Below are 24,184 nucleotides of genomic sequence, written 5' to 3'. Positions count from 1 at the left end.
AGACAGCAGGGAAACTTAATTAAAGGAAAGCCACTGACAGCCCAATGATCATATGCAACAGAGCAGCCAAAGTCAATAACTATTTCATATACTTTGCTTAATTAACTCACTCTATTTACCCAAAAGGAAAATTACTTCCCCAAGTAGGTTACCTTACAAACGAAAGGTGGTCATAAACACAGGGCTGTCTTCTTTTTTGGTTGACGTTTCCTGGTGACTTTGAACATGGCCACGCTTCAGGAAAACCCTAACAAAGAGATGTCAGGAGGACGCACCTCCTCTGTGGTTTTGTTTTGGTGGGGAAACAAATTGTGGAGGTGTTGTGCAGTCAGAGAAGAGAGAGAAGTGCTGTTACCCTCAGCCCCTCTGAAAATCATTAACTAAAGGCTCGAGAAACAGCCTTCTGCCTCTCTCTGTCCAAAGTAATTTGACTTAAAAATTAAGGGCCATCGTCTTTGCAGGTTAACGCAGCAAAGTGCAGAAAAGGAAGCTTACTCTTAACCTGCTGCCCTTTAAAATGTCCTGAAATCAAGTCAGTACTCTGTACCATTATTAGGGAATAAAACTGCATTAATTAGAGATCTGGTTTTTCCCCTCATCTTCCCTTAGACATAAACACAGCAGCTCCACCAGCTCTCGGTGGGTCTGGAGTCGCTCCTGCAGCTCCCTGGCCATTGCAGCTCAGGTACCATCACTGGAGAAGTCAAGCCATGCGAATCATGGGAACAAATCCATTCATTTTGGCAAGAGCAGAGCAAATCTGCTGGGGCTTTTGGACCTCGCAGGACTAGAAAGCAAACAGCAGACCCTAGGCGTCCTGGTGGGGATGGGAGCTGCTCCTCAGCCAGGTCTCCAACAGCTCTATGCATCGTTTCGGCAGTGAGAGAACATAATGCAGCCCTGCAGGAGCAGGAAGGACATGGAAGGGGCCCTGGGATGCCCGCGGTGGCTGAGCTGTGACCACGTGGAGGTGTTTCAAGGGCAATCCTCAGTGGTTCTCCGGGGTTGGAGGCAGCATAATGAAAAGTTCAATACTGTTAGATTGTTCTATCACAGCGCTGCGTTTACACTCCTGCTTTGGAAGGAAATTAAGCACTCTCTCAACACAGAGGCTCTGGGGAAAAAGATGTGGTGGTTTAATCTTGGAAGGACGCTGCCAAGGCAGGCAGGGCTGCAAGGGAGAAGACGTCACCCCTCTATCAGAGCATGGGTCTCATGGTTCCCATCTCCATCAGATCTCTGCGTGCCATCCACTCCTACCTATGATCCCAAGGTTATCTGCTCCCAGACCAGATGTATTTGGTGAGGTACTAGTGCAGATTGCCCACAGAGGTGTTGGGTGACCCAAGGTCAGGTTGGATGGGGCTCTGATGGAGCTCTGGGTGTCCCTGTTCACTGCAGGTGGATTGGACCACATGGTCATTAAAGGTCCCTTCCAACTCAAACACTTCTATGATTCTATGGTCCCATTTAATTAGAAATCCTTTTGGGGAATAAGGAGATAAACTTCTGCAGCCAGCATGCCATCGCATCCCTTACAGAAACTGTGGATGCTCAAACTTGAGGCAGGGTCACCCTGCTCCATCCCCCAAAGCTCCATCCCCAAAGCATCCAGCAAGGGAAAACTTGCTGCCAGCCTCATCTTGAGCCAGTGGGGAGAGTCTGGGAAGGGAAGCTATCAGGCTGGGTGCCAGGTTGGGAAGATGGCATCAGCTGCCTCTGCGTGCAACACCATGGCAAGGGGAGGGCATGGGAGCTAATCAGGAAATATTTGAAGGTTGTAAACACCGAGGATACAGACGTGCTGTAAAAAGTGAAGTGGGGCAAGCAGGAATATTTACTGAGGCTGACTGAAAATTCGGGAGTGGGGAGTCTTGAATAGAGCAAATGAGCTCAGGAAGGCACTGCAACAGACTCCAGGAGCCCCACAGAGTCCACCACTTGCCCTGCTACAACAGAGCCACAGCACCAAGCAGCTGCTTACACCCACACCACTGTGTAGGCTCTGAACTCATAGTGACTGTATAGCAGCCATCACATACTGTGTTATTTTACAGAAAATAAATCAAACAAGAAGCATTCTGCATGTCAAAGCTGCATTTTCAGCATCTCTGCTCACTTTTGTAGCCCCCTCTGTACAGTCAAGATGCCTTATTTCTGCCTAGAATCACATGAAGGATTTTCCTTCAGTAAGGAAAGCGGAAATGGAGGGATTTAAAACAGGAGGCTGTGGCTGTGACACACCATCAATGTGCTGAGGGCCGCCTGGGTTTGGTATCTGAAAGGAGGGCATGTGTGTGAGTGGGGAGCTCAGAGCTGCTGGAGAGCCCCAGAGGGACCCCCATAGAAACATCAGCTCAGAGAGCCCCTCCAGTTAGCCCAGCTCATGCAGAAATTTGAAGGTTTAGACGTCAGCCTCATCTTCCTGCATTGCCATCAGATGTGCAGAGATGGTGGGGCAGAACTTTTCTTCTACCAAGGGAAAACATTCTGCTCCAGAGGGTGGTGGGCATGGAGCAACTCCCCAGGGCAGTAGCTCAGGAGCACTGTGACACTGCTATTAGGCATATGGGTTTGGGTCGAGCTGTGCAAACCAGAGACCAATGCATCTGGAGTAACACCACGTGCCAAAGCCTTCCTCTGCCCATAGGGTTGCACGCTGCAGAGCTACACCTGATCCAGCACTGTTTTCAATACTGCTTGTCACATTTATGGAATCCAGAGCAGTTTGAGTTGGAAAGGACCTTGAAGACCCCCCAGCCCCAATCCCTGCTATGGGGAGGGACACCTCCCACCAGCCCAGGCTGCTCCAAGCCCCATCCAGCTTGGCCTTGGACGCTCACAGCTGTGTTCCCTTTGCTAAGCCGCACGCTGCCTGGGCAACTTCTTTTCATCCAAAAAACTCAAAACCCAAAAACTTCTGCGGGACAGATGAACGCTGAAAAAAATTAACTGCCTGGCCCCTTTCTCCTCTGCGTTTATTGCTGTCTTGGCAGAAGAATTTCAGGTTGCTGCCACAGCCGCAAACTGCTTGTTCTGCCAACTGTACATTACTAACATTGGAAGGGGGCCAAACCTAGGAATCTTTTCTAAAAGCATTTGCTTCGTACTTTAAATAGCAGCCCGGCAGGCAGGGGGATGGGAGCGCAGGCTCAATGCACGCATGCAAGCTGTCTGTGAGCTGCTGCAGGCTGAGCCATCAGCAGCGTCCCCTCTCCCATGGCACTGCCACCTCCCTGTTGTGGGCACCCACACCTCACACAGACCTCTTCTAAGATAACTGAATAAGAGAATGTTGGCTGTTTTTTCACTGGAAGCCCCTCTGCTGCTTTGCTACAAAGTTGTGGCAATGGGTCTTGCTGGCTGGCTGTTGGCTGAGTAAGGACGAGAGGCTGAGTTAGGATGAGAAGTGACGGCATCAAGTTGTGCCAGGGGAGGTTCAGGTTGGGTATTAGGAGACATTTCTTCTCTTACAGAGTGGCAATGCAGTGGCACAGCTGCCCAGGGAGGTGGTGGGGTCACCAAATCTGGAGACCTCAGAACCGTGGGGATGTGGCACTGAGGAACGTGGGCAGTGGGCACAGTGGGGTGGATTGGGGTTGGAACCTGGTGATCTTAGAGGTATTTTCCAACGCTAATAATTCTGTGAGTCAACAGCATGTGCTGGGGTGTCTGGAGAGCACTGTGTCACATCACTGCAACCCCAAACTCAAGGCTTTCTTGGATGTGAAATAACACTCATGAGTGGGCTTCCTAACTTATCGCCACAGCTTCGCAGGGAGTGCTGCCATGTGCTGCCTTTGACCACAGGACAAATGTCCTTCCATTTAGCAATATTTTTCCTACCTCCCCATGTAAAACATTCCTGCAATAAATTGCAGAACAAATACAGGTGAAGTTTTTCTTCTTTGGTAATTTCATGTAGTGCTAGATAAGCCTGCAATACAGAGCAAAGCTCAAGGAACAATATTTTTAAGTAGTGCTTGTCCTAGTTAATGTTCAGCCCTGCTGTGCAATGTCAAGAAAACTAATGAAAGGTGAAGTGGCAGCGAGCAGGAACCACTGAGTCCTCACCCACTACCAAACTCCTTTCAGTGTTCAGCCCCAACATGAATTTCCAGTCGGATATCAGGAAAAATCCTTTCTAAGAAAAAACAGCCACACATTGGCACAGCTGCCCAGGGAGGTGGTGGGGTCCTGGAGGTGCTCCAGCACTGTGGGGACGTGGCACTGAGGGACAGTGGGCTGTGGGCATGGTGGGGTGGGTTGGGGTTGGACTTTGGGCTCTTTGAGGTCTTTTCTAACCTGAATGATTCCATGATTCTGTAAAAGCTGCTGTCTCGTTTCTTCAGGAAGCCCAAACAATATAAGCCTAATGCTTTGCAACCATCTCTTCCTCCTGGTTTATGCAGCTCAGAGGCCTACAGTAAGAGCAAAGTGTCTAAATGATGGAGCGAATGGCTGTGCATGCACACCCAGGGCTGGGCTGCAGGTTTTTGGATAACTTTAGCAGCTGGTACCAGGCACGCCGCTGTGCCCAGAGTGTGCAGCAGGAGCTTTGGCAGAAGCCCCATCTGACTGATGGTGCTCTCTCAGAGCTAATATGAGCTGAGTGCTGTTCACCTTGTGCAAAACGGACATCACATTCATGTGCCTCCATGGCCACCTCACGGGGCGGGCTGCAGGTGGCCTCAGAGAACGATGTCAAGGCTGCAAGGACCAAGACAAACCCTGCTCCTTGCCATGTACACACCTTAACACACCTCACCTGTTTTCCTCAAGCCCTTTGGACCTGCGTATTTCGGTCTCCAAGTTCACACTCGAGGTGAATTTTAACCTTTATATGGCCTTTCGTGCATCTCTTCTCTTTGCAGTGCCCGTGTCCAGCAGCACTAGGTGAATTAATGCCCCTCTAATCTATTTTGTTGGCAGGAAAACAGATCTGACAAGGGTAAATGGTTCTTCACGAAATCTTGCACAGCACGCCCTTCATCTTATCTGGCTATAAAACGGGTTTTCTGTACACAGCTAATAGCAGCATTGCTGATAAGTGCTTAATGGGCCTGATCCTGAAAGCTTCACAAGCACTTCTGTTTATTCTCATTCTCATCTAAGGAACAACTTCAGGCTGAAACGCAACCAGTGAGTAAGGTGCCACTTCACAGTCAGCAACACCAAGAGGGCATCTCCAACCAGAGCTCAGCGAAAAGCACTTTCTCATATTAAGGCTTTCATAAAACAGGAAAAGGACAACAATAGCAAATGGAACCGCTTCTAAGCCATGATTATTTGCTGCAATTTACTGTGCACAAGACACTGGGAGGAGCCTCTTCCTCCCAGGCTTCCAGACAAACCAAGGTTGCTGCCTTACCTTGCTCCAACCTCTTCATCTGCTGGATCTGATCAACCGTCTTCTTCAGGATCTTGCATTTGTCTGGTTTGACACTCAGAGTGTCGATGTCCCCAATGTTTGCAGACAGCAGCTCTGCCAGCTCCTCCAAATATTTGTTCTCCTGCTCCCGCCGCCGCTTTTCATTGCTGTTACAGAAAATACATCAGTGAGATGCCACGTGAATGATTTTTCTCACCGCTCAGTCTAGCCGCACCTTCGTTAAACAAGGCCCTACAAGTGTTGGCTAAAGTCATGGCCAGCCTATAATGTGGACATCTCCAAAACACTGGGGAGTTCATTCAGGCTTTTGCCTACATTCATGCATATAAAAACAGTCAAAATTAAGATCAAGGAAGATTTGCCCAGAGAGGAGGTGGGTGCCCCATCCCTGCAGACAGCCAAGGTCAGGCTGGATGGGGCTCTGAGCTCTAGTGGAGCTGTGGGTGTCCCTGATCACTGCAGGAGAGTGGGATCACATGGACTTTTAAGAGTCCCTTCCAACTCACAGAATCATAGAAAGAATCACAGAATTACTCAGGTTGGAAAAGACCTTAAAGATCATCAAGTCCAACGGCAACCTAACCATCTTACCTTAACTCTAACAATTCAAACGATTCTATGGCTAATATATGTCTAATATGGCTGCCCAGACACTCCCATCCCACGCAAACCTGCAACATCCAAGACCTGAGTCTTCCCCTCAGAAATAGCTTTACCAAAGCCATTATTGCAGCTGTCACAGTGTAAATCCTAAGTTCATACCTAAAGGCCAATTGCATCCACTGGAATTCACCAAAGTGAAGATCGGAATCCAAAAGGTGACAAGAGCAAAGTGAAAAATATTCACGAGATCAACTTTTTTCCCCTGCTAGGAATAGCTTTTGCTTCAGCATAAAGCTGATACAGAAGGTCCAACACTCTCCTATCAACTCTTTCTAATTTCTGAGAACAAGGACAAATTATTCATGGGCTACAACACAGCCATTGTTACGTCTGTCCTGGACACTGTGACATTTTCCTTGGCCCACGACTTTGAAGGCATCAAAATCACCAAAACAGTGCATATGGAAGAGACAGAGACACGTTTTCCCAGTTGCCCAAGGAGGCTGTGGATGCCCCATCCCTGCAGGCATTCAAGGCTGGATGAAGACATCCAGGCTGGATGTGGCTCTGGGCAGCCTGGGCTGCTGGTTGGTGACCCTGCACACAGCAGGAGGTTGGAACTGGATGAGCACTGTGCTCCTTTGCAACCCAGGCCGTTCTATGATTCCTTTAGACCTGCTATGGGATGAAATGGGGACAGCTCAAAATGCCCAACTCGGCTCTATACTGCCTACCAACACCTTTTTTCAGGTTTTTTTTTTTTATTTTTTTGCAATAAGCCATCTAATCTTTCTTGTAAGCTCTGCAGGACACACTGTGTGAAAGATACTATCTTACAAAGCACTGCCTGAAAAATCTTCAAAATTACACCGAGAAGCTGTTGTATGAGTCAACTCCTAACAAGAGTAGATAATGGCAGGACAAGGGGAAGTGGTTTTAAGTTGTAGGAGGGAAGATTTAGGTTGGATGTCAGGGAGAAATTCTTTACCAAGAGGGTGGTGAGGTGCTGGAACAGCTGCCCAGAGAGGCTGTGGATGCCCTGTCCATCCCTGGAGGTGTTCAAGGCCAGGTTGGATGGGGCCCTGGGCAGCCTGGGCTGCTCTGAAATGTGGAGGTTGGTGGCCCTGCGTGTGGCAGGGGGTTGGAGCTTCATGATCCTTGAGGTCCTTTCCAACCCTGGCCATTCTATGACCCTATGATACGATTCTATGATGGGATGATTCTGGGCAGTATTCTGCAAGCAAGATCCAGCAGGGTTTCTAGATGGCAAGGCAGGTCCTCCAAAGCCGTACTGCCCCAACAGGGAGACACAGAGCGTTGTGAGACAATGCTGCCACACAACCTGAGTCAAAAACCCACCTCCAGAGGGAAGCTGCATCCCATCCAAGATTGTGCCACAGCACAAAACTAGCTCTGTGGGCAGCTGGATGCTTCACAGAGAGGTCTGCTTTGGTTTCCCTGCCAATAGGGGCATGTAGCAAGTGCACAGCAACAAGACCTTGAACATAGCCTGGTAACTCTGCATAATCCCATCCAAGCAAACTGGGTGAGACAACACCACCCCTCCTCAAGGAGCTCCTCAGGCAGGCTACGTGGATGTTCCTTTATTCCTCCTTAACTCCAAACACATTATTAGCTCAATATCCTGACAGACAGGCTCTGTCTCTTGAGTATCGCGCTGCTGTTTGAGCTCATTCTTGCACTGAAATATCTGATGGTATTTATGTAGCACTGCAGGGACAGACCCAAATGCAGAGGCACGCTGAGCTGCCCATCGCCTCCTCCTCCCATTGGGCCCAGAGTGGCTGGCAGCCCATGCACTCAGCAGAGCAGCAGCATCGAAAGAGAAAGAAGAGAAATACTGGACACAAAGCCAGCTGCAGGGAGAGGAGAACACAAGCTGCATCAAGACCACGGTGAAGACCTTCCATGGGAGGTACTGGGAGCTCTGCAGCAATGGGTGGTGAGTCATGGCACCCAGCACCCAGCTCTACCTGGCAATGGGCAGGCAAATGCTTCTCACAGGAGCTGAGTGAGGCTTCGAGTTAAGGTCAAATGATTCCCTAGTTGTCTTGCAAACCAAAAAGAAATAGTAGGGAAACAGGGAAACATTTCTTTTCTTTTCTTTTTTTTTAAAGCCTTCTGTTGTGGGTGAGCTCATTTCATGAAAAGCCATAATGTCGCTGTTGCTGTGGCAACTTTCGAATTGTAGGAGGGAGAATTGGCCAATTTTCCTTACATAAAGGCATCATGAGAATATTACAGCAGTGGGCTGTTCTTTATGACTCCGAAGTATCATCAAAAGCAAGTCAAACCTTCTCAGTTTTAAGAGAGGCATTCGGAAGTTCACTTGGCTCTGATGGGCTCGGGGCAGTTGGTGGGACCGGGGGAGGTCTCTCCTTGCTGGGAGCCAGAGCTCTGCTCCTCTGCAGAGAGAGAAGGGCAGCTCTGGAGAGGACTCCTCAGCCTTATTCATGGGCCCTGCTGCGTGGTGTCTGATGGCTTCAGGCTCTAAAAAGACTCTCAGGACCATGTCAAAAATCATTGAGCTGGGGCAAGGATGGAGAATCCTTCACTCACCATCTCTACGACTGGTTTGCTCCTCACCCTGCAGAGCTGGAACATTGCTGATGTCTGTTCTCAGGGTGCTCAGTGGTTAGAAAGCCAAACCCAGGAGATCCCCATGGCTGAGTTGCATTGGCACAAGGCACAGAGCCTTCATCCCGGGGTGAGGATGAGGGGCTGCAGAGCTCTGACTCACACAGGTGTGAAATGACAGAAAGGGAAGCTATCTCACTTGATCAGTTCAGTATTTATTAGGAGCAAGGCAGCTACCCATCACAAGTGCCATCAAACTGTGTCCTGAGATTATTCCTCATTTAATGGCATGGATAAGCCATGAGCTACAGAGGCTTTGTGAGAAGGTGAACGAGCTCCTGTGACAACCAAGAACTGCAATAAACAGAAATCCTCAAGCAACCACTTAATATCTCTCTCCCTTATGCTCCCGTATGCCAGAACACTGTATCCTTTGCACTTATTGTCTACTGTGCCATGCATGAGCTGTAATTGACAGAGAATACATGCAGAGTTTGCTCAGCACATCAATATTCTGTGCAAAGCTGCATCCCAGGCTGCAGAGCTGGAAATCCATCCTAACTAAGAGACAGCGCTGCAACGGGAAAAGATACACAGGATTCACAGAGAGCCTGTGAACAGGAGATCTAAGACGTGTTAATCTGAAATCAGCTGGCCATGTGAAGGCTCAGTCGTAAGTGAAAGGTGCAAAATGTTGCACTGAGCTGAGTTTTAAAGCGCTCTGCACTAGCAAGTGAAAATATTTCAGACAGAAGCAAGAGGGCCTCCAGCAAAGTTTCTGAATATGAATGAAAGATGCATTTCTTGGGAATCTGGCATGAAGAGGAGGAAGGCTGGGGATGACCTGCAGACCCCACTGTTGCCCTTTACAGAACTACCAGCTCCAAATTTACCCTGAAAAACCTTCTCAACGCTCCTCCACTTGATTGAGTGCTCTCCATTTATAAAATCAATACATTAACTTGGATAACAAGCCTCTAATCATCGTTTGCCACCTAACAACGAGCGGAGCAGATGGGGAGCTGCGTTTCCATCATGCTCCATCTTCCACCACAGCCACTGATAAAAGCAAAGCGAAGTTCTGGTGGGAAGTGTGAACGTTTACAAGTGGCTGAAACCAGGCTCCATCTGCTCAAGCAGACGGGATCGAACGACGCTGTCGGAATGACAAAGTAGCCGGGGCAGGGATGGACGTGGCGCGGCACACGTACCTCTGGGCCGTGTCGCAGGGAGAGCCCTTCCTCTTCCGTGAGTCGGGGTTGGCGGGGTCTGTCGAGCTGTCCCCAAGGCCACTCATGTTGACCTACTTTGCACCTGGAAATGAAGAGACACGAGGTGAGGATGAGGGCTCCGCAGCCAAGGGAGGTTCTACGTGACAGCGCCAGGAAACACGAAGCAAGCCACCTCCAGGAGGTGAGCAACCCAACGCACGTCGTTCTTGTTGAATTGATGCCTCGTCTGGACAGTGTGTGGAGGAAAAGGTGTGAAAACAAGGACTGATCACATTACCTTCCTTTGGGTGTCACTTGGTCACCATTTGGCCAAGCAAGCCCTCACCATTACATTACATCTCCATTACATCACAACCTGAGCTCTTTCCTACATCCCCCCCAGATTTTGTCTGCTTGGCCTTACCAGGGTCCGCTTCAATATTTTGCTTACAGGCTAGCATTTCATTTCATAGAATCCCACAGTTGATCTGGGAAGGAATCTTAAGGCATGTAAATCTCCATTCCCTGCCATGGGCAGGGACACTTCCCATAGACCAGGCCGCCCAAAGCTCCATGCAGCCTGGCCTTGGGCACTGCAGCAATGAGGCACCCACATCATCAGCCTGCCTCAGTGCCTCACCACCCACATGCTCATTCATTAATTATGAACTATCTGCTTTTATTTAACTGAATGAAATACTACATAAGCACAACAAGGGCAAAGAAGTCAATTAAGGCTTTTTTTTTTCCTGTATCTTCACCTTGAGCTGTGTTGAAGGGGTTTTGCCAAAGAGCCAAGAACACAGCCAAGCCCAGATGGGATTAAATCTGTCTCCTACAGGTTTAAAACTCCCAGAAGACATCAAACCAAGGGACACTGCTGCTCTATGAAGGAATCAGCTGTGCACATTGCTTCACCTCCTTTCCTAGAGTTGTTCAGTGATTTTTCCAGTAATTGCAATAATTCAATACCAGATACTGCTACCCTCCAAATGCTTCATTTATTTTCACATCAAAGTGGTTAGCAATGTGAGAAGACACAATGCCTGTGGAGCAACGTAATGGGACCCCAGACAAGAACTTTGTTGTGTGGGTAGGGAGTGAAGGGACCGAGTTATTAAACTCAGTTCCCTTCATTTCTTACATTGCTCTCTAAACCTGGAATTTTAACAAGCACTAAAGCACTGACTGATGGCTATAAAACAAACCCTACAAGACTATTCCACAGCCCAGAATGCCAACCCATTTTATTCAGCCAAATCAAGAGACGCTTGCTGCAATAGGAATGCTCTGGACCACCCCAAGGACCCATCTCCACGCTCAGGTCAAGAAAACCCAATATTGACATTAAAAATTTAATGTCCTCCCACTGCAACAATGAGTCCTATTAACTCACACCACCATTCTAGGCTTTGATCTCACATTATCAGCAGCCAAATTAAAATAACAAATGTTCTGAAGGGCTGAGGATGGGGCACATAAAGGCGACCATCCAACCAGGATGCTCTGCTGTGAGACCACGACCTTGGCCAGAGCCACCAGATGCCCCAGCGAGGTGAATTAAGGACAACGTTGAAGCCTCAGCTGAAATCCTTGGCTCGCATTAAGCCCTTGATGTAATACGTTCAATGTTTCTTTTTATTGTAAAACTAGTTTATTTTATAGCAAAACTTGCCAGGACGAAGAGGCCAAAAATGTAATCTGCTCTAAAAATAGGCGAGCTGAGCCCTGCTGGACAAGGGCAAGGGTTGTGCTCCCAGCGAGACCGCAATGGGGCATTTTCACAGCAAGCCTGGTTTCTAAACACCAACTTCTTGTAAAAATGTTAATATTCCACTCGCTTAGGAAAGCAAACAGAAACAGCTGAAGAGCATCGAGGCAGTGATGAAAACAAGCTAATTAGTTCACCTGGGAGGAGCAGGGCAGTAGTTTCCAAGCTTTGTATGAGCTCTCCTGGATGCAAACCTATCCCGTAAAGCAATCGCTTCATGGCTGTCTCTGTTGGTCTAACACCAGAATCATGGAATCATTCTGGTTGGAAAAGACCTCCAAGATCCCAATCCAACCCCAACCCATCCCTACCATGCCTGCTGACCACGTCCCTCTGTGCCACATCCCCACGGTTCTCCTACTTCTGCACGTATAGCAATGACTTTTTGGTAATACCCAACGGCCCTATGGTCCACAGCCAGGCAGATGAAACCACTCTGATCCCAACCCCTTGCTTACAAAGTCCTGCTAACGTCTATAGGAGAGAGGCACAACCTGTGGGCTGCTTTTACAGAAACTGCAATGGTGGAAAAGTCCCTCGCATTACACCCATTTATCAGCACAACATAACCCATCTGTGCACACACAGTCTCAATTAGAGGTAATTAAGAGCATACTCAGAATGTCACAAGGATACATCTCTATTGCTGCCCTCACAAGTTCATCACCAGCTGCTAACCTTACTGCAAAAAACAAAGGACTCCTGCAGACCACAGGAGAAATGGCTGTGCCAGCCATGCTGGAAGTCACTCACTAACCCGCTGCATCTGGTGTTCCTCTGGGCTTTGGGGTTTCTTCTCTTAAACTTTTTTTCTGACCTCCCCCCCAACAACAGTAATGATAAAACATTACAGCCTGATTAAACGCTGCTTTTTTGGCTGCTGAAGTTGTCAAAAACAAATGTCACATCTGCTTTGTGCAACGTTCTTTGGGGGTTGGAAAAGAAATCCCGGTGTCCATATGTCACCAGTCCAGCAGACGTGTCTGCCTTCCAACTAAATCCTCTTTTCTTGCTACCTTACCCCAATTTCCCTGCCCGTCTCCTCCTGCCTCCCTCAGAGATGCTGCCAGATGGAGCCTTTGGCTCTGGGACATCGATCCCTACCTGCAAAGAGCAGTTTGAATGTGCAAGAGCCTGGGTTCTTGGCAGAAGGAGAGCAAAGCTGGGAGGAAGGTGGAAATAAAAACCAGCAGCAGGAGATCTGAGTTGTTTTCTCTTCCTGGAGGAAGCGTGGCTGTTTGTACTGGTGGTGAATTCACCTTGCTGTCACAGAGCACCTTAACAGGAAATGTCATCGGTGGGGTTTGTCTTCTCTTCTCTTGCTCATCCCAGCCTGAACATACCCTTTTGACAGCCCTTCTCTTATTATAATAATTATTACTACAGTGGCAAAGTCAGTGCAGTGCTTGAAGCCCCCAAGGATGCCAGCCTGCATTCCCTGGGTCCTCACTACAGGGGGGATCGAGAACACCCCATTTCCATGCAGGGATCCAGACAAGGAGAGATGAAACTCACAACCTGAAACCAGTTAACACAATCCAAACTCAAAGGCTTCAGCATTTTGACTCAAGGCTCAACAAAACGCCCTGAAGGTCACTGAGAGGGGTTCAGCAACGCCACATGGGCCCTTTATCCCTGCAGTCGTTAGGGCTACGTAGGAGGGAGCTGATGGATGAGGATTTATATTCCCGGCCCTCCAGCAACTGGGAGCACATCAGGCTGAGGGCAGAGCATCACGCTCCAACATCCCCATGTACAGCGCTGGCGTCCGTGGCCCTGAGCCCTCAGTGCCTGCAGGGCTGCTGCTTGCTTTGCCTCCCGCCAGCTAAGTGGGATGTGCAGAAATCTTCATTATCATAGGCTCTGCTGAGGCAGCAGACTAATAAAAGCTGTCAGCTCGGGGACGCGGTGGAGCGAAAGCCCACGGTCTCAATTCCCCAGCAAGCACACAAGTGAGCCTGCACCCACCTGCTGGTTCAGCCTGTGAGCAGAGGGCAACTCGTGTCCAAAGCCCTTCCAGGAAGGTTCTGCAGTGCTGTTTGCATTACAGAGGAGCAGAGCTGGTGGGATGATGGCCCCAGATCCTTCCAGTGTCTCTCGCTGTGCCTGTCCTTCTTCTCATTTTAATTCTCAACGCTTAGAAAGTCCTTCATATCCACCCTACAGAGGTGATGAGCTTCACTCTCCCTGTTCAGACTTCTCCATTGCTTGTTCTTCTACCCACAAGAAATATTAAGAGCTGTTTACAAGGATGGACAGTGACAGGACAAGAGGGAATGGTTTTAAACTAAGACATGGGAGGTTTAGGTTGGATCTTAGGAGGAAGTTTTTCCCCCAGAAGCACTGGAACAGGTTGCCCAAGGAGGCTGTGGATGCCCCATCCCTGCAGGCATTCAAGGCCAGGCTGGATATGGCTCTGGGCAGCCTGGGCTGCTGGTTGGTGACCTGCACACAGCAGGGGGTTGGAACTGCTTGAGTACTGTGGGCCTTTGCAACCCAGGCCACTCTGTGATTCTATGATTTTGCTTTGGAAAGCTATCACGAGCCCTACAGTCAATGAAATGGAACCGTGGAGCAGAAGGTAATTCTGCATACGGCAACAAACACAAATACACAAAGCAAAGTGAATTCCTCAAGGTGGAGAGCACAAACCTGCTGAATGTCAGCTCCAAGTTCAACAAGTGCTTGTTGTCTATGTGTCTGACGCCTAGAGAACAGGAAGAGAAAGGGAAGGGGTGTATAAATCAAGAAGACTGAGCATCATCCTTAAAGAGGCGACAGTCCAAAAGGCTGAGATATTGTGAATTTTAACACACTGATCATCTATATTGTGTTTGCAACTCACAGACCCACAGCGGCCATTCCCCCTTAGCCCGGGGATAATTCCAGCAGCCAATTTGCTTTACAAATGAATGGGAAAATGTGGGAAAGAGCCCTGCCTTAGCACTACAAAAATGAATAATCCAGCTGTGGGAAATCAATATTTGACGCCTGAGGAGACCTCTGGAAATCCACAACGCCACTCTGTTATTTTCCCAAGCTCTCTTTAAAACCCACCTCAGCTAAAATACAACAGACATGAGGTAAGCAATGTGCTGCTTATTACACTAATTGCAATCATCTCCTTGTTACCTGGTGCTCACCCACATCTGTTTGTCGTAGCCATCTGTTGTCTGTCTTAATTAGCTGGCACACTCGTGGGGCTGGGCTGGTGCACCATGCGGGCTCCCAACGCAGCTGCATCCCAGCATCTCCATGCCCCATGGCATGCAGAGTGACACCACTGCAAGCAGAGGGCAGAGGAGAACAAAACCAAACCCCAAACCTGAAGGTAAACTGATAAGAATCCAACTGTCCTTCCAGAGCCAGGGAGCAGTGCTGGAGGACTTGCAGGAGGTCTGCAGCGATGAGTAAATGATTGCCCAGCAGCTTCGGCCACTTGCCCAAATTTCCCAGGGTTTACCTTTCAAGTTGCTCTCAGCAAACTAAGAAAGAAAATAAAGCCAATCATGGGGAAAAAGACAAAAACATTACAATTCCACTTCTCCTTCTGCTTCATTTTAAAATCAAGAAGATGCTCATCACTCCATGCTGCTGTCCCCGTTGCTGCTGCCCCAGGCAGGAGCCCAGGAGCTCCACCAACGCCTTTAGCAGATGCTGCCTCCCATGTGACCTCTCCACATTCATTTCTGGAGCACTGCAACGCTTCTGGATAATTACCATCAACTTGGTGTGTAGGCTCAGCACTCCCTTCTAAACCTCCTTGTCCTGGAGGTTCTACTGAGCATTCTGTTGGAAGGGGCTGCTAAGAACTATAGAGTCAATCGGGTTGAAAAGTACCTCTAGGATCCCCAAGCCCAACCCTAGCCCACCCCACCATGCCCACTGTGTCCCTCATGCCGCATCCCCATGGTTCTGGAACACCTCCATGGACGGTGACCCCGCCACCTCCCCGGGCAGCTGTGCCACTGCAGCACTGCTCTTTCTGAGAAGGAATGTTTCCTAATACTCAATCTGAACCTCTCCTGGCACAACTTGAGGCCATCACCTCTCATCCTATTACTGTTACCAGGAGCAGAGGCCAACCCCCACCTCAGCACAGCCTCCTTTCAGGAGCTGCAGAGAGCAATAAGGTTTCCCCTGAGCCTCCTCTGCTCCAAACTGAGCCATCCCATTCCTTCACCACTGCCCATAACATCTGTGCTCCAGACCTGTCACAGCTTCACTGCCTTTCTCTGGACACACTGCAGGGCCTCGATGTCTTTCTGTTAGTGAGGGACCCAAGAAGATGATTCCCAGAGCTGACTCAAGAGATGATACGTGATCATAGCTACACACGAGGACATTAAAATGCCTGACTTAAGAAACAAAATAATAGGAACAAGTAAAAGCACCTCAGCAAACATGACCATTTGCAATGACAACCCAACAAAAGCTTCTAAGAGAAATCTGCATGTCAGTGTTATCAAGAACAGACTTCTCACATTGCTTTGTCCAAACAGCATGATGTGCGCTTTGCTTTCGTATTTGTTAATGGCTGGAAAAGCTCAGTTCTCACTAAGCCTCAGCAACATCCCCCATCCTTCTGGATAACCCACTAGGATCAGTGTAGGAACCACACTGCCTTTGGATACCCAAAATAGCCAAACCTGAAGACAGAACAGCCCAGTGCCCCCACTGCTTGACCTCAGCTCTGTCTCCAAGTGCTTAGGATGACCTCACTATGTCCTCAGGGCTGAGCAGGAGGGAATGCTGCCACCAAGGCTGGCCTTGATGTGGAGCCCTTGGCTGTGGAGCCCTGGGTTGGATGCCCAGTATAGACCTAAGCTTGGCTGCTACTCATTCCCTCTCCATTTGTCTCTTGCCAAGACCCTGAACATAAAGAAGTCAAACCCCATTCCAGCAGCACAATGAGCCAGTGAAAGATAGAGTTATTTAGGAGACAGATGTCTGTGTGTGAGATAAGATGGGCAGCCGGAAACTATGCTCAATGGACAGATCTCTATGTATCATGATTCTGCACCAGCTGAGCTGAGGATGATCAGAGGGCTGGAGCACCTTCCTATGGGGACAAGCTGAGAGAGCTGGGACTCTGCAGCCTGGAGAAGAGAAGGCTCTGGAGGGACCTTATAGCGGCCTTCCAGGACCCGAAGGAGCCTACAGAAAAGCAGGGTAGGGGCTTTTTGTAAGGGCAGGTAGCGACAGGATGAGGGGAAATGGCTTTAAACTGGAAGAGGGCAGATTCAGACTGGATATCAGGAAGAAATTCTTGACTGTGAGGGTGGTGAGACACTGAACAGGTTGCCCTGCAAGGCTGCGGATGCCCCTCCATGGATGCATTGAAGGCCAGGCTGGATGGGGCTGCGAGCAACCTGGGCAAGAGGGAGGTGTGCCTGCCTACAGCAGGGGGTGGAACTGGATGATCTTAAAGGTCCCTTCCAACCCAAACCATTCTGTCATCCCATGAGTTTCTTGCCCCCCCCCCCCCCCATGAGACACACACATGTAGAAAGTCTTTTTAAAAGGCCGACTGCATGCCTCCCTTGCAAACAGCTCAGATCAGGTATTTCAAGCCCACCTGAAGAACTCCAAGTATTCCAACTGCTTTCTTTTTCATCACCATTAAAAAAACAGTAGAAATTCAAATCTCTCCTTCCACCAGCTGTTTTCCCCAAACACACCAACTGGTTCATTACAGGGCTGCTCACGAACGTCGGCATGTACTCCTGGAGTGTCTGCATCCACGGCTTTATGTACAAAACCCAGAGCCACCAAACACGTGGCTGCAATGAGAGGCCATACAGTGGATGGCAGAAGCTGCAGGGCTGCCCACGCTGTTCCTTTGTGTGCGTGTGCCCTCTGCTTCCCAGCCAGTGCGTGGTGGATGATAAATGGAAACTCCGGTTTGAATTAGCCCAAGTCACAGAAGAAAAACAACAACACGTCATTTATGCAAGTTTGTATTGTTACCCAAGCCTTTGTGCAACCCAGAAGCAAAATCGGGGCTAAATGTCACATAATACCAAGTATCTTCCTGTTCAGATTTATAGCAAAAAGGAGACGCAAAGGAGACCCCAGTGATGCTGGATGCTGCAGGGCTTACATCACTCTCTAAAATCTGGACTTAAGTGCTGTCCAACTCCGATTTCAACTATTTTTCATTTTGGGATGAGCACTGACAGCACCAACAGCTGCTTTTCTTGCAACAGTCTCATTTTTTCCAGCAGTTTCCATCCTGCTTTGCATCCCAGAGCAGCAGAGCAGATCAGCAGGCTCTCCTCTCTGCAGCCACGTTGTTGGAGCTAACCCAAACACTGCTGGAGGAGTGCAGGGGCAGCAGTCAGATCTGCTTTCCCCCTGTGCTCCCCCAGGGCTGCATCATGTGCAGCAACAACTTTTGGAGGCAGCAAGGCTGGCAGCAAGGTCACACAGGTGACCGCAGAGTGTCAGAGAGCAGCAGCAGAGATGGAAGAAACCCTTTGAGAAGGTGAGTCCAGGTTAGGAGTGCACAACGTTAATATCACCGTTGGATCACTCTGGGTGCTTCAGTCTTCTGCTCCCTTCCTCCAAATTCATCCTTGTAGGACCGCCGAGACCTCATGCTCTGCTCAGCAGGCAAATCCTGCAGGATTTTGTCCCAGAGATCTGCTTCTGCCACTCTGTGCTAAAGCACCTTGGGCAAAACATGCAGCTCTGTCCCCATCACTCTGGGAAGGGACCCGTTTTACTCCACAGCGGGAAGGAAGCCTGCTCTTTGGATACAGAGATCAAAATATTTCTTTGCACTAATCGTGGAAATACACTGCAAACACAAAGCCATGTGAACACAGCCTCGAATGAACAGGAATGGATGTAAAATTTAATAGCCATCCTTGAGCGCTCTTCCTTGTGGAGCTGCTGGTGCCTCAAAGCCAGCAAGGATCACTTGGCAATGCTTACAGCAGAGATAAGGCACGGAACCTAACTGCAAGAACCGTAACCTTCTCTCCCAGTAGCTGACGGGAAAAGTAGGTTAATTTATACAGCTTCTGAAAGGAAAAAAATAACACTAATTCCCTCGTAGTCACACAACATTACACACTAAGTTTCGTATTGCGCCTGTGAATTACACTTTGCAATTACACAAGTTTCTCTATGGGGAGAATGAAGTATTTGGCAGAACGTGCAAATACATCAGGTTCTCATGTAACTCCAATTAAACTGCAGTAGAAACACATGCACATGCAGCTCCATAAAAATCACCGTGAGCACGCCTGGGTTACAAGGGCACTACAAGCAGCAGTGCAGCTGAGTGATGCTGGGCACAGTCCTACTCTGCGGGGGATACGGGTTCCTTCTATTCAAAATGTGCAGGATTTGCATGAGGCTCTTCCTTCTTATATACTTAAAGTTGCTAAACCCAGAGCGCAGGCCAGGTTAAGAGTCAAGTGATGCTGGTGACCATCATCAGAAGCTCACATTTCGGAGAGGGAATGGTGTCAAAGTGCAACCCTGCCAGCTCCAAGGCAACTGCCAAACCACTCAACCCTCTGAAGCATGAAGTGGGTTTAATCAGCATTCACGCTGCAACAATACAAACCAAAATTCCTCCTTGAAATCCAGCAATTGATGCCTACGTCTGTCTTTATGCTGGGCCAACAGCAGCTGGAAGCCAGCAATAAACACCATTATTTCCTCCTGCATCCTTCTGCTGGATGGATGAAGCCCATGGGGTGTTAAGGTGTGCCTGGGAGATGAGTTCAGCAAAGCAAGGAGTGCTGGTGGATCAGATGGAAAGAAAGACACCATACGGGGATTCAATATCAAACAGAGCCATTAAGAAACATTTCTTCTCCAAAAGAACAGCACAGCTGCCCGGAGAGGTGGTGGGGTCACCAAACCTGGAGGTGTGCAAGGAGTGCAGAGATGTGGCACTGAGGGATGTGGTCAGTGGGCATGGTGGGGTGGGCTGGGGTTGGACTTGGGGATCTTAGAGGTCTTTTCCAAACCTGACTGGTTCTCTGATTAACAAGGACAGAAATGCCAAGAATGTTGGATGCTGCTCCTCAGATCTAATGATTAACCTTAGGACCCTGCTTTGAAGAAAGCTAACAGGCAGCCATTGCACCAGCAGAAATGTCTTTTTCTCCCCCTTTCTTTTGTTCTTGCTATATTTTGTTTAATCACATCTGCCCTACTTTCAGTCAAGTGTGTTGGACTCCTCTTTCCTCCTGCCATCCCCACCAGCAGTGACTCGCAGGTGCTTCTGGCACTCGCTGACAAGAATCACTGCCGACAGCCGGCTGCTCCCCCATGAAGAGCTTTGCTTCCCACCCCCCTCCTCTGGGCTGCTTCTCCTAAACCTTTTGTAGGGCTTCTCAGAATCACAGACTGCCCCACATTGGAAGGGACCCACTTAAGGATCACCAACTGGCTCCACACCCAAACCCTGTGGCTGAGAGTGGTGTCCCAACACACACCCTGAGCTCCAAAACTGGGGCTGTGCCCACTGCCCTGGGGAGCTGCTCCATGCCCACTGCTCTCTGGGGCAGAACCTTTCCCTAACCCCCACCTCAGCCTCCCCTGATGCAGCTCCATGCACTCACAAAACTCAAGAGTCAGGAAAACTCTTCCAGTTGTCTCCAAAATGATGACATTTTATCTGCAGGAGAGAATTTTGTGCTGACCAAAACAAAAGAGCACATTACAGAGCTTGTTTGAAAAGCCTGCCACGGCTTCCTTGTGAATAGATTAATCAATTTTATGAGATTTGATGCTAAATTCCTCACTGACAGCTCCGCTCCTAAAGAGGCAAGCTGCCATGGAAGAAGTCTGGAGGGCGTCAGCTCGCAGAGCTGGTGTAACACGAAGCGACCCAAGACTCAACGAGCACACCAAAAACAAGAATATCAAGGAATATATTTTTAACCCATTCATCACTCCTATTCTATAAAACGACTGTAGTTAAATTCTGCTTCTTCTATCTGAGGATTAACCAATGAGGCAGGGAGACAGTCCTTGGTAAGTGACCCTCGAGAAGAAGTGGAGCATTGGTCATCACAAAGATTTTGTTAAAGGATAAAAGGATGCACATTTTTCTTAGCACAGAATTACAAGAAAGAGAAAGAAAAAGGGCTGATTGACTGCTGAAGACAAAGCTTTAGAAAATCTTAGACCTCTCCTAAGAAGAAAGGTTGAGGGAACTGGGCTTGTTCAGCTTGGAGAAGAGAAGGCTCCAGGGAGACCTCATGGTGGCCTTCCAGTACTTGAAGGGAGCGTAGAAACAGGAGGGGGAACGGCTGTTTGTGAGGGTGGATGGTGATAGGACAAGGGGGAATGGTTATAAACTGAGACAGGGGAGGTTTAGGTTGGATATGAGGAGGAAGTTTTTCCCCCAGAGGGTGGTGAGGCACTGGAACAGGTTGCCCAAGGAGGCTGTGGATGCCCCATCCCTGCAGGCATTCAAGGCCAGGCTGGATGTGGCTCTGGGCAGCCTGGGCTGCTGGTTGGTGACCTGCACACAGCAGGGGGTTGGAACTGGATGAGCACTGTGGGCCTTTGCAACCCAGGTCATTCTGTGATTCTGTGATTCTATGCAATATCCATGTTGCACAGGACCTTGTTTGCCTCTGGTTAGTTGCTCTTCCAAAGTCAATCTTTCAAAAGGCCATGCAGGAAGATGGTAAAAGAAATAAAACCACACGCAAAGAACACAGCTTAAAGAAAAGAAAAAAAAAAGGGTAATTGGATTATTGGTGTTGAGGCAAAATCCTGCAGGCAGCTCTGGGCTCAGGCTGCTGGTGTGGTAGGGTAGTGGAGTTCCGAGAGGACTCCCACCAGGCACAGAGCTACCCAGCAGGGTGAGAAATGAGCAGTGCCTCATGCCAGATGTCCTTCTCCACCAGATTGGAACTCAGGTGTAACCATGCTTTGTGCTGCATTGGAGCTGCGTTTGGTTTTAGTGCAGGGATGAGCTCAGCCCTTCCAACTACTCAGCATGAGCTGAGCTCCTCTTCTGTCAGCTGGGAGAGGTCGGCAGCCCCGAACCCACCAGGCAGTGTGTGAAGGAGCTGGCAGTGCACTCGCAGGGTATCTGCTCAGCTGTCTTGTATTTAATCACTTAAATAGGGATCAGAGAGCTATTGAAATTTGCATACAATACAAGATTTGGAAGAGCTGTAACCATTGCTGAGAACAAAAGCTGAATGCGAAGCAACCCAGGGAGTTGGAAAATAGAGGCAGGAAACAAAATGAAACCCAGTTCATAGAATCATAGAATGGCCTGGGTTGCAAAGGCCCACAATGCTCATCCAGCTCCAACCCCCTGCTGTGTGCAGGGTCTCCAACCAGCAGACCAGGCTGCCCAGAGCCACATCCAGCCTGGCCTTGAATGCCTGCAGGGATGGGGCATCCACAGCCTCCCTGGGCAACCTGTTCCAATGCACCACCCTCTGAGTGAAAACAGTTCAACACATTCCTCACCAATAGGCACCAACAGGGAGGAGATCACCCCACTGCGGGGCTCCTCCTGCAGCCTACGGCTTTGGGGTTTTGTGGCTTTTTTCTTCTTTTTAAATACTTCACATTGCTCAGTATTATCACCAGCTCCGGAATATTGAGCTGCTGCAAAATGCAGCCACGGCATAGCAGCACTCATGGATGTTTGGAGACGGTCAGCAGAGCATGGAGAATGAACGACTCAGGTTTGGAGACAGCATCAGTAGCTATCTCTGAGTAATTAGCTAACCAAACAGAATTAGGCACAGTTGAGCTCACCTTCTCAGCAGAACCATATCAACAATGGGTCATAAAAGAGCACTGCGAATGACAAAGCGATTAAAGGGATTTAAAAGGAAAAGATTAAGCCAGCAAAGTGTGTACAATCTGACCAACCTCAGGGAAAAGCAGAAGTGATTTGCACCCAGCAGGCCCGAGCCGCACGCTGCATCCTCTGTGGGTCTGCAAAGCATGAGATTTACAAAGTAAGCCAACACAGGTTGCTGAATACGATCTCGGAAAAACAATTATTGACCCTGGACAAAGAAGGCTGTCCGGGAATTTCCCAAGGAGCACAGCAGAAGAGGCAGAGCAACGGGTTGGGTTGGATGGGCTGTGAGCAGCTGGTGGAGCTGTGGGTGTCCCCGTTCAGCGCAGGGAGCGTGGCCCTCACACATCCTTTCCAACTCAACTGATCCTGTGGCTCCATGATTCTGGGAATCATTTAGACTAACCGGAGAAGGATCCTGTTTTGAGAAGAAGACGACTGCAGGTTTACCTTTATGAAAGAGGAGCAGTTCACTCTGGAAACCAATCCCATGGCAGTGCCCAGCAGCAGCCCACAGCGCTGACACCACAACCCGCACAGCACCGGTCCCAGCCCACAGCACCGCGATCCCGTTACCTGCAGCCCCACACAGCGTCCCCGGCCGACCATGGCCCGATCCCCAGACGTGGCCCTGCTCTCCCCAGGCAGACGAGCTGGGAGCTGTGGCGGAGCAGGAGAATGCCTGAGCAAGTCTTGGGAGCGTAGCTGCTTGCTCGTGCTGATTACAAATATTCAGGCATCTCTAAGTAGGCGGAGTACAACAAAAAAGGGTTTTCGAGAAACTTACAGAAAAGCAACCAAGAAAGGTGAATAAATTAGGAGATGGCTTGGTTTCCTTAGCATTTATTGGCTTGATAGCAATACCTAGAGGTCCTGAGTGAGGCCAGGGATCCATCGCACCAGGCTCGGCGGGAGCAAACAGCAGCTGCAGCCCGGAAGCGTTTGCAAAGCAAAATGCAGCACATGGGGAATGCAGCACGGGGCTGTGCATGGTATGTCTGAGGGCAGGCCGAGACAAGCAGGAGCTCGAGTCAGACTCAGGATTCAGCTCTGAGCGAGCCAGACCAGAACTTTTGCATTCTTGTAGGTACCACCAAAACAGAGCCCACGGTGGGAAGGAAACGAGTAAAATGTGTTTCCCCAGGTGGGCATTTGGTAAAGCTGCTGGTTTGTAGCCCAGTTCACAGAAACGCAGAATGGTTTGAGTTGGAAGGGACCTTTAAAGCCCATTTGATCCCACTCCCCGCAGTGAACAAGGACACCCACAGCTCCATCAGTGCTCAGAGCCCATCCAGCCTGACCTTGGCTGTCTGCAGGGATGGGGCACCCACCATATCTCTGGCAACCCATGTCAGTGCCTCGCTCAGCTGGCTCAGTGCTGGCAGAGATCTCCAGAAAGCCTCCATTCAGCAGCCCTGGGTGATGTTGTCAGGAGGCAGAGCTCTGTACAAAGCTCTGATGGTCACAACGCATGGCAACAGCTGGCCAAGCAGCCAGCAATAAAGGAGAGATGAAACCCAAGGCTGGAGAGATCCATGCCTAGAGAAGAACAGGACAAACTGGAGGGGAGTCTGTCCAGGGAGGAGAAGGAGTTACCACCCCTGGAGGTGTCCAAAGAAAGGGCAAACGTTGCATTCAGTAACATGTCTAGCACAATCAAGACACGGGTTGACAGCTGGACTAGATGATCTTACTGGTCCTTCCAACCTGAATGATTCTAAGATTCTGTGATTCAAAATTGCAGAGCTTTATTTTTCATCCTTGGTTTGGACCTCCCCCTCTTCTCAGATTATATTTTAAACTAA

General features: G+C 49.3%; 1 protein-coding gene across 3 annotated transcripts in view; it reads right to left on the bottom strand.

Annotated features, from left to right (window-relative positions):
* NCOA1 (nuclear receptor coactivator 1) overlaps nt 1-24,184 on the bottom strand; it is a 155,442-nt gene that overhangs the window by 45,913 nt on the left and 85,345 nt on the right. Inside the window, exons 3-6 of one of the 3 annotated variants that reach the window (XM_042887479.1) lie at nt 14,228-14,282; nt 13,544-13,791; nt 9,805-9,907; nt 5,372-5,538 (exon numbers count right to left, since the gene is read on the bottom strand). In XM_042887479.1, the coding sequence (XP_042743413.1) occupies nt 5,372-5,538; nt 9,805-9,890 (253 nt within the window). In that variant the 5' untranslated portion in view covers nt 9,891-9,907; nt 13,544-13,791; nt 14,228-14,282. The remainder of the gene's footprint in view (nt 1-5,371; nt 5,539-9,804; nt 9,908-13,543; nt 13,792-14,227; nt 14,283-24,184) is intronic. The other 2 variants (XM_042887481.1, XM_042887478.1) reach the window with 2 other exon arrangements.

This window comes from Lagopus leucura, unplaced genomic scaffold, assembly GCF_019238085.1.
Source record: "Lagopus leucura isolate 7727_CA_CO unplaced genomic scaffold, USGS_WTPT01 Super-Scaffold_100088, whole genome shotgun sequence".
Lineage (NCBI taxonomy): Eukaryota > Metazoa > Chordata > Aves > Galliformes > Phasianidae > Lagopus > Lagopus leucura.
This window is presented reverse-complemented; position numbering and strand designations above follow the sequence as displayed.